At 40.4% G+C, this 17,132-nt stretch overlaps 1 protein-coding gene across 5 annotated transcripts in view; it reads right to left on the bottom strand.

Moving 5' to 3' along the window:
• LOC121312786 (ras-specific guanine nucleotide-releasing factor 2-like) overlaps nucleotides 1–17,132 on the bottom strand; it is a 90,596-nt gene that overhangs the window by 22,430 nt on the left and 51,034 nt on the right. For 2 of the 5 annotated variants that reach the window (XM_041244548.1, XM_041244556.1), the window contains exons 9-16: nucleotides 15,600–15,718; nucleotides 14,433–14,599; nucleotides 13,448–13,514; nucleotides 12,563–12,699; nucleotides 10,818–10,900; nucleotides 8,433–8,681; nucleotides 7,607–7,699; nucleotides 5,913–6,301 (exon numbers count right to left, since the gene is read on the bottom strand). In XM_041244548.1, the coding sequence (XP_041100482.1) occupies nucleotides 5,913–6,301; nucleotides 7,607–7,699; nucleotides 8,433–8,681; nucleotides 10,818–10,900; nucleotides 12,563–12,699; nucleotides 13,448–13,514; nucleotides 14,433–14,599; nucleotides 15,600–15,718 (1,304 nt within the window). The remainder of the gene's footprint in view (nucleotides 1–5,912; nucleotides 6,302–7,606; nucleotides 7,700–8,432; nucleotides 8,682–10,817; nucleotides 10,901–12,562; nucleotides 12,700–13,447; nucleotides 13,515–14,432; nucleotides 14,600–15,599; nucleotides 15,719–17,132) is intronic. The other 3 variants (XM_041244575.1, XM_041244583.1, XM_041244565.1) reach the window with 2 other exon arrangements.

Here is a 17,132-nt window from a genome sequence, read left to right as displayed (position 1 = left end):
AGAAATCTTGCACAGCCAGCACAAAGCAAAATCAGAGTCTGGTGGAGCAGGACAGTGGGAGAGACCAACAGACCTTAAAACGTTGAGATCATTTTTGGGATTTTGTGGGTATTACCGACGTTTTATTAAGAACTATTCAGCAATAGTCCGACCATTGACAGACTTGACCCAGGGATACCCACCCACACAGAAGGCGGCGAAAACTAAAATTGGATCTAATGGACCCTCCTACCATAAGGTATCCGAACCTTTTGGCAATCGCTGGAGCCAGAGCTGTGAAAAGGCTTTCCAGACCATTATCAACTGCCTTGTGAATGCCCCTGATCTAGCCTTTGCCGACAGTAGCAAGCCTTACCTGCTGCACGTAGATGTTAGCTTAGACGGTTTGGGAGCTGTTCTGTATCAGGACTATCCTGAGGGGCAGAGGCCTGTGGCTTTTGCAAGCCGTAAACTCTCGGCAGCTGAAAAAAATTATCCCGCTCACCAGTTGGAGTTTCTTTGCCTCAAATGGGCTGTTGTTGAGAAATTTCATGATTATCTGTATGGAGCAAGATTTGAGGTTTGCACTGATAATAATCCATTAACCTGTGTGCTTACTTCTGCCAAGCTAACTGCTACAGGGCATCGATGGTTGGCTGCTTTGGCCACATATAACTTCAGTCTGAAGTATCGGTCAGGTAAAAGCCATACAGACGCAGACGCATTGTCAAGACAAACCCATCACAGTAATGACATAAGGGATTGGGTTCGGATACCCCCAGCTGATGTGAGAACTGTTTGTCAGCAAGTTGGGGTGGATATCAACTCCAGCGATCTGTCTGAGCGAGTGGCCGACCAACTAGGCATTTCACCAGACATTATTCCACCCACCTATGTCTGCCCTGTTAGTCTGCAACAAAGCAATCTCAAACTGTGGAACCACCAGGACATTGTCACTGCTCAGAGAAGTGACCCAGGCTTTGAAGGAGGTATGGCTGATGAAACAGAATGGTTTGTCTGCTAACCAAGTGGTCTCCAAACATCCTGATGTCACCTTATTGCTTAGAGAGTGGGATCGGCTCAATACTAAAGAGGGTGTGTTGTACCGGAGAGTGAAGACCCAGTTTGATGGAGAGTTTGACCAGCTCGTCCTACCTGCACAATACCGAACCATGGTGTTAAAGGAGTTACATGAAGACCACGGGCATCTGGGAATCGACAGGACTGTAGACCTGGTAAGAAGTCGGTTTCACTGGCCCAGAATGACATCGGAGATTGAAAGCCATGTAAAGAACTGTGGGACGTGCATTCAACGTAAGACACTACCTATTAGAGCCGCTCCACTACAACATCTGAGCACTACTGGGCCACTTGAATTGGTATGCACTGACTTTCTGTCACTGGAGCTGGATAGCAAAGGAGTGGGAAACCTCCTTGATGTAACCGACCACTTCACAAGGTATGCTCAGGCGTTCCCCACAAAGGATCAAAGAGCATCTACTGTTGCACGTGTATTGTGGGAGCAATATTTCGTGCATTATGGTCTGCCAGCTCGAATTCACTCTGACCAAGGACGTGATTTTGAAAGCCATCTTATTAGAGAAATGTGCCAGCTACTGGGCATAAGGAAGTCAAGGACGACACCCTACCACCCTCAGGGTGACCCCCAGCCTGAGCAATTCAACAGAACCTTGCTAAATATGCTAGGTACCCTGAACAACAGCCAGAAACAGAAGTGGAGCCGGCATGTCAAAACTTTGGTACATGCGTACAACTGCACAAAAAATGATGCCACTGGTTTCTCTCCTTATTATCTGTTGTTTGGACGAGAAGCCCATTTGCCTATAGATTTGTGTTTTGGGGTGAAATCTGGAGAGGAAATAGACCACCCATACCCACAGTACATAGCCGAACTTAGAGGACAGCTGCAAGAAGCCTATAAGTTGGCCATCAAGGTTTCTACCCAAAACCAGCAAGGAAACAAGAGAAGATATGACCGGCTGGTAAAACACCAGTTTTTGAAGGAGGGGGATCGGGTGCTTCTAAGAAACTTTGGGGGTCAGGGAAAAAATAAGTTGGCCAACAGATGGAAGCCTGAGACATACTTGGTGGTTTCGAAACTGCCGGATCTGCCGGTATATAGGGTGCGGATGGAGAAGGGGTCAAAGGTTGAAAAAACTATACACCGTAACCATCTCCTTCCCATTGGTCAACTAGTTCGACTGCCATTTAACAGTGAGGTCCCACAGCAGCCCAAGAAGCCAATCACTAGGAGCCAGGCAGTTCGTCGAGCTCCTCCAGAACAAAGCCTACAAAGTTCTGTTGAGACAGAAGAGGAGGAAGCACAGTCTTCAACCGCTGATGAAGAGGAGGGGGAGCTAGGTGAAACACCATCATGGATGTGGGGGCCCCTAGGTGAAAGACAGAATGACCAAAAGAGAAAAGAAGAGGAGTCCCAAAGGGAAACAGGGAGACCAGGATTAGAGGGGATTGATATCCGAGACAATGAACAGACTACATTGGAACCTGTTTGCTGTGAAGCAGAAGATGCCCCAGACAAGGAACAAAACACACAGGGACCAGTTTACTTAGATTCAGGAACAGAACTTGAACCTGAAGGAGAAACACAAGAATTGTCTGGGGACAGTGAAAATCAGGAGGCGACACTACCACGCCACTCTGAAAGGAAGAGTAAGCCGGTCATGAAACTAACATATGACCAGCCAGGTATCTCGGTCGATGTGCCTTTGAAAATTACTCACCGGGGAAATACCTGGGTGATCAACATCTCTCTGGCAGAGGTAAATAAAAAGATGGGCATACATTCCTCAGCATCCTCTATCGATGAGGATCAAAAATGCATACTAATGGCCAGTTAGGTTCAGCGGTATGGGGACAGACCGATGTTTAAAGGGGGGAGGATGTAGCCTGGGTAAAGTTACAGCAGAGTAGTTATATAGTGCAGCGTCCTTTAAGGGGGAGGGACGTGTGGGAAGAAAAAAAAAAAAAATGGAGTCATCCATGCAGTCAGCCAAAAACATAGTACCATTTTATTTAGTACTAAAGAAATAATTACACAATTTATTTCTTGTATTTTTGGAATTTAGGTTACAGACGCTATACTCTAGAGCCTGATCTAATGCAAGTGGGGAGTTAGGAGACAGTATATTCGTGTGAAACTCGATGTTGTTTCGTATTGTAATGACTTCAGTTACAATATTCGCGCAGCTATACTGTTAAAACTAAAGAAAGAAAAAAGAAAGAAAACCTAAAAGCAGCATTTGAAGATACCGACTGGCAGCACCGGATAGCAACTCAAGTGACCTGGCAAAGCTTGGTGTTTCCTCCGGCAACGAGGGATTTGCAGTTTACAATGCAGACGGGAGTTTCCCCGGGTGAAAGGCGAAGCAGCATTTTCCAGCCTCTACGCGCCCTAGCCACGTACAGGCCTGCTACGTTTTTTTTTTTGGTTTTTTTTTTACTCTAGCAAAACACTTATGTTAGTGATTCGGACCTACGTGTTTATATATATACCGGTATATATTTATAAGAGTACTGTTCTGTTTGTTTTGACTCTCGTTTTACATACAGCTGTATTACAGCAATTTATAATAGAAGTGTATTAGGTTTGCTTTTGAAATAGTCATAGTGGAAAGTAACCCGGTTTCATTTGTAAGCAAACGGTTAATTAACATAACTTACCGTTTAGTTTTGAAGGCGGCATACGTTTCCTTTGCCCATAGAGGGTATTAAATATTTTACTTTCATCTGTTTTTTTTTTCCCCTCTTAGACTTTGCAGTGGATGTGTATTGTTTAGAATGTCAATTTAACGTGGTACCGGGTATGGTGTTTAATTGGTGCATTTTCTATATTCATGCACATGAACTGTAGGGAACGCCTTATTTCCATTAATTGTGCAGTAAACCTTGAAGGGTGGGGAACCCTATCTATTTGCTTTACAGCACTGTGTCGTCTTCTTTATTTATAGTCCTAGAGCAGTGGATAAATATAACTATCTTTGCTTTGGGTGGAGGCATCGCCATAAATAGAAATTAAACATACTCAAGAGTACCCAGAAACCCCATTGCTTCAATTATTGTTACTTTTAGCGGGCAGGGGTTACATATGCTTTACCATACCTCAATGTGCTTTACAATGCTTACCTATGCTTTACCATGCCTCATTGTGCTTTACAATGCTTACCTATGCTTTACCATGCCTCACTGTGCTTTACAATGCTTACCTATGATTTACCATGCCTCGCTGTGCTTTACAATGCTTACCTATGCTTTATCATGCATCACTGTTCTTTACAATGCTTCCTTATGCTTTAGCATGCTTTCATTTTTTTACTTTTTTTATTTTATTACACTTTGCTATACACCTATGCTTTACCACACCTCGTTCTTTACAGTGCTTACCTATGCACTACCATGCCCCCTTTACCCTTTATTAGATTTCGCTATGCTTTTACTATGGAGAGCTTTCATAAGCGTTAATAAGAGTCGTATATGGCTCAAATGCCATAAGTTGCACAGCCCTGTGCTAATGAATGGGCTAGTGCTGTCAGCCAGCTCCATTAGCACATACAGTACTGTGCATTAATTCTGTTCTGTACATCAGTGACTGTCCTGAACTCTCATGTCAGCTGTTTCCGTTAGCACAAACAGTACTGTGCATTAATTCTGTTCTGCACATCAGTTACTGTCCTAAACTCTCATGTCAGCTGGTTCCGTTAGCACATACAGTACTGTGCATTAATTCTGTTCTGTACATCAGTGACTGCCCTAGACTCTTAGTTAACAAGTTTCAATACAGATCAGACACAGGTGCACTGTACTGACTAACAGGGATTTTTAAAGATTTCTAATTCAGAAGATGTTCTTTCTTTTAATGATGTCTCTTCCCTTCAGATTATGATCTCCATTAGTTTGTGTTACTCACACTTCCATTTTCTCATGTTACATTTTGTGAGTGCAAACCTTCAGTCCTTATCATTTTTTTTTTACCAATTATTTTGAAGATGAGAAAGAAGTAGCAGGCTTTGTCTAATCAGTCTTATTTCCCCCCACAGAGAAAGATGCATCTGTAACATTTTAGGGATCTGTTATAAGTGGTTTTATATATGTGTGTGTGTGTGTGTGTGTGTGTGTGTGTGTGTGTGTGTGTAATAACATATATAATGTAATAACATGTAATAATATGTATTACAGTATTATAACAGTCTTATAAGATGCAATGGCAAAAAAAGATGTCAAAGGTGCATTGTGATTGTGTTATTGGGCCCCCATTCACAAAATTGTAAGGGTTAAACAGTGCTTTGAGAATGAACTAATAAACCCCCTTTTTAAAGGCTGAACTTTTAACCCTAATCTTACTATTAAAGACCACGACCTCACCGGTCCTATTGTTCAGCACTAGGGAATATTCTAGTCATGTCTGGGCTGCAATGCCTCTGTCAAGGATCTGCAGATATGAGTTTCCTCTTGATTTAAGCAATATAGTGAAGCTGACCAGAAAAGGTAATGACTGCTTAACAAGTAACTGAAGTGTAATGACAGCAGAAGCACAAAAACGCTGCACCTTCGAGTTAGACTCATTATCTCTAAATGTACACAGATGAACAGCAGTAACAAGACAGACTTTGACAACCAAGTGCTAAGGACACTTAACACCATCTGCACACTGCCATTAGACATGTTCTAATTGGTCACATGGGAAGAAGATTTCTGTTTTGCTCTTGGGGATATTCATCGTGACAATGACAGAAAATCACTGTTAATGATCTGACGTTAACTTCCTCATGCAATCAACATAGACCCTGCTGGCATGATACACGGCTGTACTTAAACACAACATTGCTAAAACAGCAGCGCCTGATTCTTTTAGATTTGTAACAAGTTGCCACGAATAAAAGAATAAAAGCTCTTACCTCTCCGTATGCTCCTCCTCAACTTCCCGCACTGGTCAATGCGGGGCAGCTCCGAGCTCTCCTCTACAGCCCCGGGACTCTGCTCCGGAAAGGAAGGCGCTCGGCTGAGGTCCAGAGGGGTCTTGGTAGGGGCAGGTGGGGGCGATGTGGCCGGGTTGTAGGTGGAGGTGGGGCTGCTGGCTATAGAGGAGGTGGACAGGTCCAGAGCGCACACCTTGGAGTTCACTGGGGAATTGAGAGAAAGCTTCCTGGTCCTCACCGGGGAAGAGGTCCGGGAGATGGAGAGAGGAGGAGGGGAAGACACTTTCCGGGACAGGCGGGGGGATTTGACGTCGTTCAGGTGCTCGCCTCGGCTGTTCTGGTTTGTGGCGAAGAATAATTCCAGGGACCTGAGTGAAATTTGAGATTTTCTTAGTTCCGAGTTCTGAGCTCAGCTCTACACATACCCAGCTCTACAGATAACTTGTTTTAATTTTTACAATGATTATTTGTTGACTGATTCCACCAAAACAATGTTCTTCTGCACTGTAAGTTGCAAATTTGTTTATGTTTTTTGGTGATGGCTTTTAATAGGATCAGCTAAAAAAATTATAATATATATATACATTTTTATATATGTGTATAAAATCGATATATATATAATATATATATATATATATATATATATATATATATATATATATATATATATATATGTAAAACATTTACAGAGAGAAAAAATTAGTTAACAATTAATAAACTGAAAACTCACTATTTTAAAATTAGCTACAATCTTTTGGCTTCCGCTTTCTTGAGATAGCATGGTAGAAAGAGCTGGGTGGACATCAGTCAACCTAATCAACATCACATCTAGCTATTTCTACCACGCTATCTGAAGAAGGCGGCAGCCAATTCAGCACTATATGCAATTTCCTTACCATCAAAGGAAAAATACACTGATTTTTAAGCTGCAGTGATAACACCTTGGAGGTTTATTTTTTTCATTTCAAGAAAAGAAAGCTGTATCTTGCTATGTGATTGTGTCTGTCCAAGCATTGTAAAAAAATTGCATTTAAAAGAACCAAACACAGTAATTCAGTCCAGCAAAACCAACAGCCAGCCCCCTGCCCCCAATCTTTGCTCAGTTGATTTGCAGCAATGGAAAAGAAGGCAGAAAAGCACAGAAAAAAAAAATCCTGATATCTAACAGTGTGTCTGAATCAGTGATGGTCCTCCTCACTCACAAACAGAGCGAGCAGGAAGGGCAAGTTAAATGTCACAATATTAATAACATACATATCTCGCCATAGCTGTCAATCCAAAAATATTAATGACCGTGATGTATACCAACAGTAGTAGATAGTGGACTGGGGGATTCACTTGAAACTGAAGGTACTGTATACATATCAAAGCAGAAACAAGAACAGACAGGTCCAGAGCATGGGAGTTAGATTACGAATACAAGCTGAAGAAAGACAGTTCAACATTAACAAGACAACAGCATGAGGGTCTAAGAATGATCCTGTTTCAGGAGAGCTACAGTACAGTATAAGAAAGCAGATAAGCACTAATCAGTATTTAGAGATATCCTGAAAGAGTCCACAAAAGGAGTTAAATATGCACCAAGAAGGCAGGTGTCCATATCCTACTGCAGTGGGCAGAGAAGCCCTAGCTGGAGAGCAGTAAAAGAAGGAGGGCACAAAACAGAGAGTTACTTTGACTGATCCAGGGAAAGCCTTGCAATCTTCAAACTGTGGTCTGGGCAGATGGAGGTTACAGACAATCGGTCAGATGAGCAGTTTTGTCCTCTGTGTGACATGAGGGAGAAGGAGACAACAACAACAGGGCAGTGTGAGGTTGCTTACTTGACCAAGAGTGTTCAGAACTCAGTCAGAGCTGCAGAGGCTCGGGGAGCAGCAGAAGAGGCAGATCCAGATAGTGTTTAGCACATAGAGTGGAGAGAGCAGGTATATACACAGGTAATGGGATTTAGAAAGCTGTGTCAGAAATGGTAAAGGCACATGGATTTTTGCAATAAAGAACAAGCAGTGATACAGTTGTACTGCACAATATACAGTACACTCTGCAATTAGCAGCCTTTTAAGCCAGCAATTACATGGACAATTCAAAATTGACTATATTTAATGTCACACAAATGAACAGAGGTTTACTTATGTTAAGACTACTATTATTAGGTTTTTATTATTATTATTATTAGGTGCACTTAGATTTCTACTTGGATTTTCCCAGTAATTCCCCTAAAAGTTGTTAGGTATTAATTGAAATGTTGTAAAACCTCTTAAAAACATGGCATTACATAACACAAAACAAAGCTTTCCCTTGTTTGCCCTTGCCTGCACAATTATTGATTTATACTTATTTAAAGAGGTTTTACTCAATTTCAATATACATAAAAACAACTTAATATCGGTTAAAGGGATTGACTGAATATCCGAGTATCTGCACACCCAGAGTAAAGCACACAGATCTGAATCAGCTACCCAATCCCCTAAGGTAACAGTGGTGGGTGAGCCTGTGTACCTGATGGGGATGGAGGTGAAGGGTTTCTTGTAGATATCTGCCAGCTTCTCCATGACAACGGCGGCCGTGGTGAAGATGCGGTAGGTGTGCAGGAAGGTGTTGAGGAAGTCGATGGAAAGGAAGCGCAGGTCTGTCAGCCTCTCCAGCAGCCTCTCCACGCTGGCATAGCGGATTTGAGGAACCTTGCAGGAGTTGAGCGTCTTGCTGAAGCAAATGTCAACATCGTCTTTATGGAGACGAGCATCGGATCTAATGAAGAGCACAACCGGTGGCTTAACTGGCATGGAGCGGGCCCTAGGCGCTTGAGGGTTACCAGATAGCATGTGAACATACAGGGGTTTGTCTGACAGGAGGGGGGTGATAGGTCAAGACAGTGATACAGTAATAGGAAAAAGTAGTGAGGTATTTACTGCTTATTTAGAAATTAAGGGGTAGATGTAGTAAGACGGGCCAGTCGCAGTGCTAAACATACCGCAGTTTGCATTTTCGTTACGGCAATTCACAAAGTGCACATTTTGATGCATGTACTGAGAAAAAATATGTTGAAGAAGAGAGCCGCAATATACAAATTTAAATATTATTTGCGTCATCTTAGCGAGATCTCTAGAGATTATTTTTTCAAATAAAATAGCGGCAGTTGAGTTGTGATGTGCTGCAACAGAGGGTAACGTCTATACATGCAAGGGTGCAAGAATAAAAATAACACTGATATATATATATATATATGAAAGGCAGTTTAAGATCCCATAAGATTCTATAGTGGGGCCTCAATCATCACCCCCAAAAAGCTTTTCATAATCATACAGTAGCCCCTCGCTAAACCGGACATGTTTGTCCGACATGAGGAGGTGTCGGGGTTAAAAACTATACAATAAAATCGCACACACATGCATTTACAGTTCTCGATGTATTTTAAATATAAATCATTGCGCTGAAATAACACTAATGTGTTTTGGGTAGGCTACACATTACATTGTGTAAAAATATAAATCTGTACAGTAGGCCTATACAGTATAGCAGTAAAATCAAATGAATACCTAGCACACTTTTATTGTACTTTCGCCTGCTGGTAACACAATATAAACCATGCTGCTGCTGCACGGTACACATAGGTGTACAATGCAAATAAAAGATCATTTTAAATTGAAACTAAATGATTTCAGGTTTTTTTTATCTTTTTTTATTGATTATTATTATTTTTAACTTAGTCTACTTAATACCCTAGACAATTAACACGCAATCAATCAGAATGAGCTGGAGGGGTTAGTGGCACGTGTGTGCGGTCTATTGCTCCCAAAATGCTGGGAAACCCAGAAATGTCAAAGAAATTGATTTTCAAGTCTTGTAAGTACACCCTGCCTTTAGTGAAAATTAGGTACTTGGAGGATTGTCTCAAAAATACATTGAGCACAACTGGCAATGCAAGAGAAAAAGCAGACTGGGAAATGCCAGCAACAATTGCGGCTGTTTAAAACATGCTGTCAACAGTTCTTAACAAATTGATTCAATTGTAAGTGTCGCAATTGTCGGCAGCTTTAGCACATCTCATTACAATATTATAATATTCGAGAACTCTCATTTGCACTATCTCTGCTCCCTTTTTGTGAATTTATGCAGGAACGCCCATAATTACATATTCATCTCAATTTGAACTGCAGAGAAAAAATGATGCTGCAAAGCATTCCTTAAAAAGTCGCTAACAGCATTGCACATATTTAGTACCTTTCACCCTAGACTTCACCCTGCTTTGCAACTACTGCGACATGCACAACACTTTAGTACATCTACCCCTAAGCTGGTAAAGACCCAGCGGGTATTATATGTTTTTCACGCTCAATGAGGAGCTACCTGTAGGAGAATGAGGGCTTGGACTATTGGGCTGGCAATAGACAGACTGATTTGTAAGTCAGTCAGATCTACAGGAGCAGCTCAGTCCAGGGCAATCCTTAGCGCTAATACCATATCCAGTAATTTCAATAGGGCCTGTCTAGTAAATATTTGGATGTCAAAAATAATGGCAATCAAGTATGGAAATTATATTTAAAATATCAACAAACACCACAAAACAAGCACAACTGAGTTTATTACGCGAACAAATATGAGAAAAAAAACCTCTTATTATTATTTATTATTTTTATTAGTAGTAGTAGTAGTCGTGGTAGCCAGGCTTATTGACTGATTTTTCAATCACATTAATAAACCAGAACCTAAAAACAAGGCACAACTGAAACCCTTGTTCTAATCTATACTGTAATAGCTATAAACAGAGGGTGCATGTTAAGTCCCTCACTTCGTCTCTGATTGTATCCACTTTTCTCCCTGTACATCTTGCCCTGCAGTTATCTCTTTATGACGGCAGTGGCAGGTTAAGCGAATGCGACTTACTTGATCATGTGAGGCACAGTGACTTTGGAGTTTTCTTCAAACACACTGGTCATCAAGCCATTGCAGCGTATGTTGTCAATGCACTGCAACAACACCAGAGTTTGGGGTCAGTACGGGATCACAGCACCGCCCCACATCCTGTATCACACTAGAGCTGGGGGGTTTCAAGAAACTTCAGCTACAGAAAGGTTCCACTGCACGATGCTGCCATGCTCAGATGCATGATGGGATGCCTCCTAGTTCTGCTCCGTCAGTAAAGCATACACAGTAATGTTCCATTCTCCTGGGTTTACAATCAGGGACGATGCACTTTTGTGTATTAATTTCATTAATATCCAGGTTCATGATGTCATTCTAATTTACAGTAAAAATAGAGGGGCAGCGTTAGTTGATTTTAATAAGGTGCTTAACAATGTGTGTGATTCACAAAGATTTTACTTCAAAGCCTAATTCAGAAGTTCAGTGAAACCTACCACAACACATACATTTGAAATAGATGTCATTTTTGATTATAAGACATCAGAGCATAAAAGATGTACTGTCTCAAACCTGCTTGGCTTGAGGGCCCCCAGATGGCCAAGTGGACGAGACAGCAGACTCTCCACAACAGATTGCAGAGGCTGCAGGGTAGCTATGAGGGTGGAGGTGAGGGAGGTGGTAGGATGCAATGAGTGGGAGGTGCTTGCTTATTTATGTTTTTAAATTAGCAAGACAAAGTAAAGCTTAATTACCATTCCTGCTACCATAAAAAAGAAAACAAACTGAGTTTGCTTACACAAATTAAGGTGTGAAATTAAATCCTTCTCAGATCTCAAAAACAAGAAACTGTACAAGTCAAATAAACTGAGTGTGTTTGCAGTGAGAAATCAAAATTAAAACTTCCCCTAGGTTCATGAACCAAGCTGAAAAGTATATTTGATCAAAACCTCCCTTGTTTACTACAAACCCCCTTTTGTCAACTCTCGATAAAACTCATCTAACATAATAATTACTATAATTATTATAATTATTATTATTGCAATAACTTTTGCAAAATATAATTCTCAAATGAACCACATCCAAAGTTTTCTTGTTCAAACATTGATCCATTTATTCCAACAGCATATGTTTTTTTTTTTTTTATTATTCTGTAGCACTGCTGTCAAAAGTCCTATAACTCCCTTGACGATAAACATGGGACAACATGTCTTATTCACACAGCTGAGTTGGCAGAAGTTTCAACTCCACTGGCAGATCAACCTGTAGATTTAGTGTATTATTTATGTCTGTAGATTTGTAGGAACAGTAAATCAGTCTCTTGGTTTGTACCTCTGTGCATTAGGAACGAGACAGCCCTGTGTCTAGATTGCTGTATCCAAGTTCAATGCAGAATATATCTAGTGACTCACCTCCCCAAAGGAAATGGTCAGAAACTTTTTCTGTTTTTCTACTTTATTTAAAAAACACACACACACATTTACATTTAAACCTAACTTTGGTTATCCATGATTAAAAGCAACTGGTAAAATAAAAGGAACCACATTCTCAAATTTGATTGATGTTAATAAAATGATGATCCTGCTGGCAGTGTTGCAGGGGGGGGCAGGATAATGGTTACACCCTGGTGTACCAGATGTGCCTAGAGATCAGACATGTTTCCAGGAGCTCTATTGGGGCCACAAGGATTGTAAAACAAAGCCTACCTGTTAAAACACCTCAACACAGACGTGCAGGATGGGAATACACTGTAAGCTCTGCTTATTTACCTGGCTGATGTCGCTGGTCCACGCTGCTTTCTCCTGTCGTGAAGGAGCCAATAGGACGACTGTAAATGAGGGGGTGTCTGTGGGCTCCACCACAATCTTAAAATCTAGATGCCCAAAGACTTGGCCAGTACTTTTTGCTGTAGAAAAGGAATGGTTTCCATTTGTTATAAAGTAAAACAAAATCTCTGAGTTGTTATTGTCTTTGGTATATGCTAAAATGAAAAGCTAAATCATGACACAGAAGATAATATCTTAACACATTTGTCAGTAAATTAGTTTTCTTGACATCCAATAAAAACAAATAAATTAAAACACATTTTCAAAAATGTCTTGACACAAAAATAATACAAATTCATAATAGCTTTAATCTACTATCAGCATGCTTTGCTGTACTTGCAGGATGTGTCTTAAGTTTGAAGTTAAGGTTAAATTTATAAGAAACAAAGGGGTGAATTTGATCAACCTATACCTGGGTTAAGTCACAGCTCAATTTTATTAGAGCATTTTACAATACTGGGGAATCACCTTGCATTGTGTAATGGTTACACCCCATAATATTTGGTCACAATTGCATCAACCACCTATTTGTATTTATTAAACTTGAAAAAAAACACTTGTATTTCAGACTTTATTTCCTTTGTTTAAGTCAGATGCATCTGATTTAGGTAACCCCCATTGCAACAGCCCTTAATCTTAAACACAAACAGAACAACATTGCCTACTTTTGACACATCTGACGTTATTATATTATACAGTATATGAAGATTTGTTCTGTTTTTCTTCAGTGCTCCTGAACAGCGAAGGGCAATGGCATAGTCTCCAATGAGGCCTGGTTCCAACAGGTCCATGTACTGTATAAAGACTAGCAATATCTTTAATACTTACCATCATCATCACTTGCATCAGGCTCTTCAATTAGAGTACAGTCAATCAGAGACAAAACTCCACCTTGCTGGAAGAAAGAAGAAAAGCATCAGCCTTGGTAAAAGAATTTATACCTACATACATTTCGCAAAACATATTCAGAGGTTGTTAAACTTAGAGCAGGAATACATTGCTCCCAATCTTTGTGTGTGACTTGCTTTTAATCTAATTAAGCGATAGTGCCCTTTGATGAAGGCTCTACCTCGTGGTAGCTGACCGAGCGGATTGATTTTAAATTTAAGTCACAGTTGATTTTGTGACGTAGCAGCAGGCAGCTACCGTCTGATAGAAGCCCGCTAGAGCTGGGAGCTGATTGGCTGATGGTACTGAATGGACAAGAGTATAAGAGTCGTAAGACAGAAAGGAAGAACAAGCAGAAGAATTGAATGTTTATAACGAGGCACAGGTCTGTAAATGAGTTATGCTAATTAGTTAAGTACATTTATGCCAACATGCTAAGTATACTTACTTGTTTTATTATTATTATTATTATTATTATTATTATTATTATTATTATTATTATTATTATTATTTGCTTATATACATATTGTTGAAGAAAACTATCAGCTTAGTTTTACATTTGATATTTTACCAATAATATTCACAGGTGGGGTTTCTTTTCTTCAGAATCGTATGAAATTGAGGTCCCTCTGGGCAGTCATGAGCTTTGAGGTAGTCAAGGCAGAAGACAATGTGCTAGATTCTCAGAGCTACTGACTTTGAATTGTCTTCAGAAAGATTAAAAGCAACCCAAAGAACACCTCAACCAAAAAAACTAATTTAATTTGTGGGCTTGTAATGAGTCTTAAACTTTGAGTAAACAGCTTTGAGAATCAAGCCGAACGTGCTGCTTCATGTTCCACCACTTTATTGTCGTGTGTGTTAGACACGTGTTCAGCGCACTATGTCACTGAGAGATTGTGTAAAGCTGGCCCCCATGGCCTACCTTAAGCAGGTGCAGCTTTCCCCCTGAACTCCTGGTGCAAATCAAGCAGTGCTTTGTGAACAGAAAGCACTGCCTCTCCCCTTCCTTCTTCAGGGACAGGGACAGGGAGCCCAGCCGCACCTTGCTGAGCTTGCCTCTCTCCACCGAGGGGAGCTGGATGAGAGAACCTTCACCACAGAAATACACTCGAGTTTAGGGATCCTTATACTGTTAGTGGCGATGCAGTTTATGAAGTTTACAACTTTATGAACCTCATTTAGATATTTTATTTAACATCACCTAATCAAATTAACAACAAAATGATATTCCAAAAGTCTATTAGAAGCCATAATAGCAGTACAGTATGTAGATAATTTCAATATGTTAACGTAGCATTATTCAGCAGGTTTCATTCAGCTTTATGAAGTAAAATGAGTTCATTCAATGGGCCAAAGCTATATATATTCAATCCATAAGCATGTATGTTCATTATACTATTAACAGTCACAGATTACAATTGAAACAATAGCACTGCATGGCAATACAAGTAGGAAATCATTTTTATAAGAATGTTATGTTGTATATTGTTGCATAAATCAATAAGAGACTCATCCTCTGCGTCAGAGTTGTTTGTCATCACGATCCCCTGCCTACCTCTCTAAAACAGTTGTGTGAAATATTAATGACTGAATGGATTATTATCTTTCAAGAGAACCTTGGGGAGTCTATGTCACACTGTGGCAAGGCCGTGGTCAACCTATATATAGCAGCATATTCATTTCTCTATAGGACACCTTTAGTAGTTGTCCTATAGTCATTCTTAACCTTCTTCTGATAAACACTTTAATATGCCACAGTGGAAACCGTGATAATTTTGAAACGTTGTAACCACAGGAGAACAAGTCAAAGCCATGCTAATCTGAGTAGGACAACCATGGTACTGCTGATAACAAACCACTAAGGAACACAAACACAAAGCAATACCAATCCATGGCCCTCAGCAATACCGATGCATTACGCAATGCAATGCAGTCATGGTACAACTATAATACATTATTGTGTACCATATACCAGGACTCAGGGGCACTGACATGCTGGAGAGGTTTAATGAGCCCCTTCCAATCGTATCTCCAGCCAGTCTCTTACTTCTTCAGCAGGGTTTGCATGCACAGTACAGTATGAACTGACCTTGCCGTACAAACGTTTGGCTGGTGTCTAGCAGTATATCACAGCCCTCCACGATCATCCTCTCGATGGCAAGGTTCTTGCGGATGTTCTCAGTGTCACTCACTTCATCGTGCATTACCCTTCAAAAACATAAGAGAGGCTCACATCCCAGGCACTAGGTGTCCAAAGCAAGTTACATGGATGACTTTGTTGCATACTACAATAATATCAAACTTCAATGTGTTTCCATTCATAATGCATTGCTCTATATCCTGTTGACCTCCCCATCTCTTAAGAAATACATGTGAGGAATGTGGCCAGGTTAAATTGGTAAATTGATTCACAATTGAACCTGGCCAACACCTGTATAAAAGCAGCTGGAGTGAGGTAACCAGCGGAGTACCACAGGGATCAGTGTGAGGTCCTCGGCTATTCCTAATCTACATTAATGATTTAGATTCTGGTATAGTAAGCAAACTTGTTAAATTCTCAGACGACACAAAAATAGGAGGAGCAGCAAACACTGTTGCAGCAGCAAAGGTCATTCAAAATGATCTAGACAAGATTCAGAACTGGGCAGACACATGGCAAATGACATTTAATAGAGAAAAGTCTAAGGTACTGCACGCCGGTAATAAAAATGTGCATTATAAATATCATATGGGAGATACTGAAATTAAAGAAGGAATCTATGAAAAAGACCTAGGAAAATGTCTTCATCTAGACAATGTGGGGAAGCTATAAAAAAAAAGGCCAACAAAATGCTCGGATACATTGTGAAAAGTGTTGAATTTAAATTAAGGGAAGTAATGTTAAAACTGTACAATGCATTAGTAAGACCTCATCTTGAATATTGTGTTCAGTTCTGGTCACCTCGCTACAAAAACGATATTGCTGCTCTAGAAAGAGTGCAAAGAAGAGCGACCAGAATTATTCCGGGTTTAAAAGGCATGTCATATGCAGACAGGCTAAAAGAATTTAATCTATTTGGTCTTGAACCAAGACGACTACGCAGCAATCTGATTCAAGCATTCAAAATTCTAAAAGGTATTGACAATGTCGACCCAAGGGACTTTTTTCGACCTGAAAAAAGAAACTAGGACCAGGGGTCACAAATGGAGATTAGACAAAAAGGCATTCAGAACAGAAAATAGGAGGCAATTTTTTACAAAGAGAATCATGAGGATCTGGAATAAACTCCCCAGTAATGTTGTTGAAGCTGACACCCTGGGGTCCTTCAAGAAGCTGCTTGATGAGATTTTGGGATCAATAAGCTACTAACAACCAAACGAGCAAGATGGGCCGAATGGCCTCCTCTCGTTTGTAAACTTTCTTATGTTCTTATGATTGGTCAGCATTTCAGTTCAGGGCAGAACTCGGTGGGGGAGGACAGGACACATTGGCATTGGGTTAGTTCCTGCTTCTTCACGGTTTCTCTTTCAATGAGATTCAATCGGCTAATCATGTGAAGAAAGGCAATTTGAAAATTCACTTTCCTGCCAAGCTTTTGTCACCCTTTTTAAATCCAGTTTAAAACACAAATGAAAATGTAAC

This window comes from Polyodon spathula, chromosome 1 (assembly GCF_017654505.1).
Source record: "Polyodon spathula isolate WHYD16114869_AA chromosome 1, ASM1765450v1, whole genome shotgun sequence".
Lineage (NCBI taxonomy): Eukaryota > Metazoa > Chordata > Actinopteri > Acipenseriformes > Polyodontidae > Polyodon > Polyodon spathula.
This window is presented reverse-complemented; position numbering and strand designations above follow the sequence as displayed.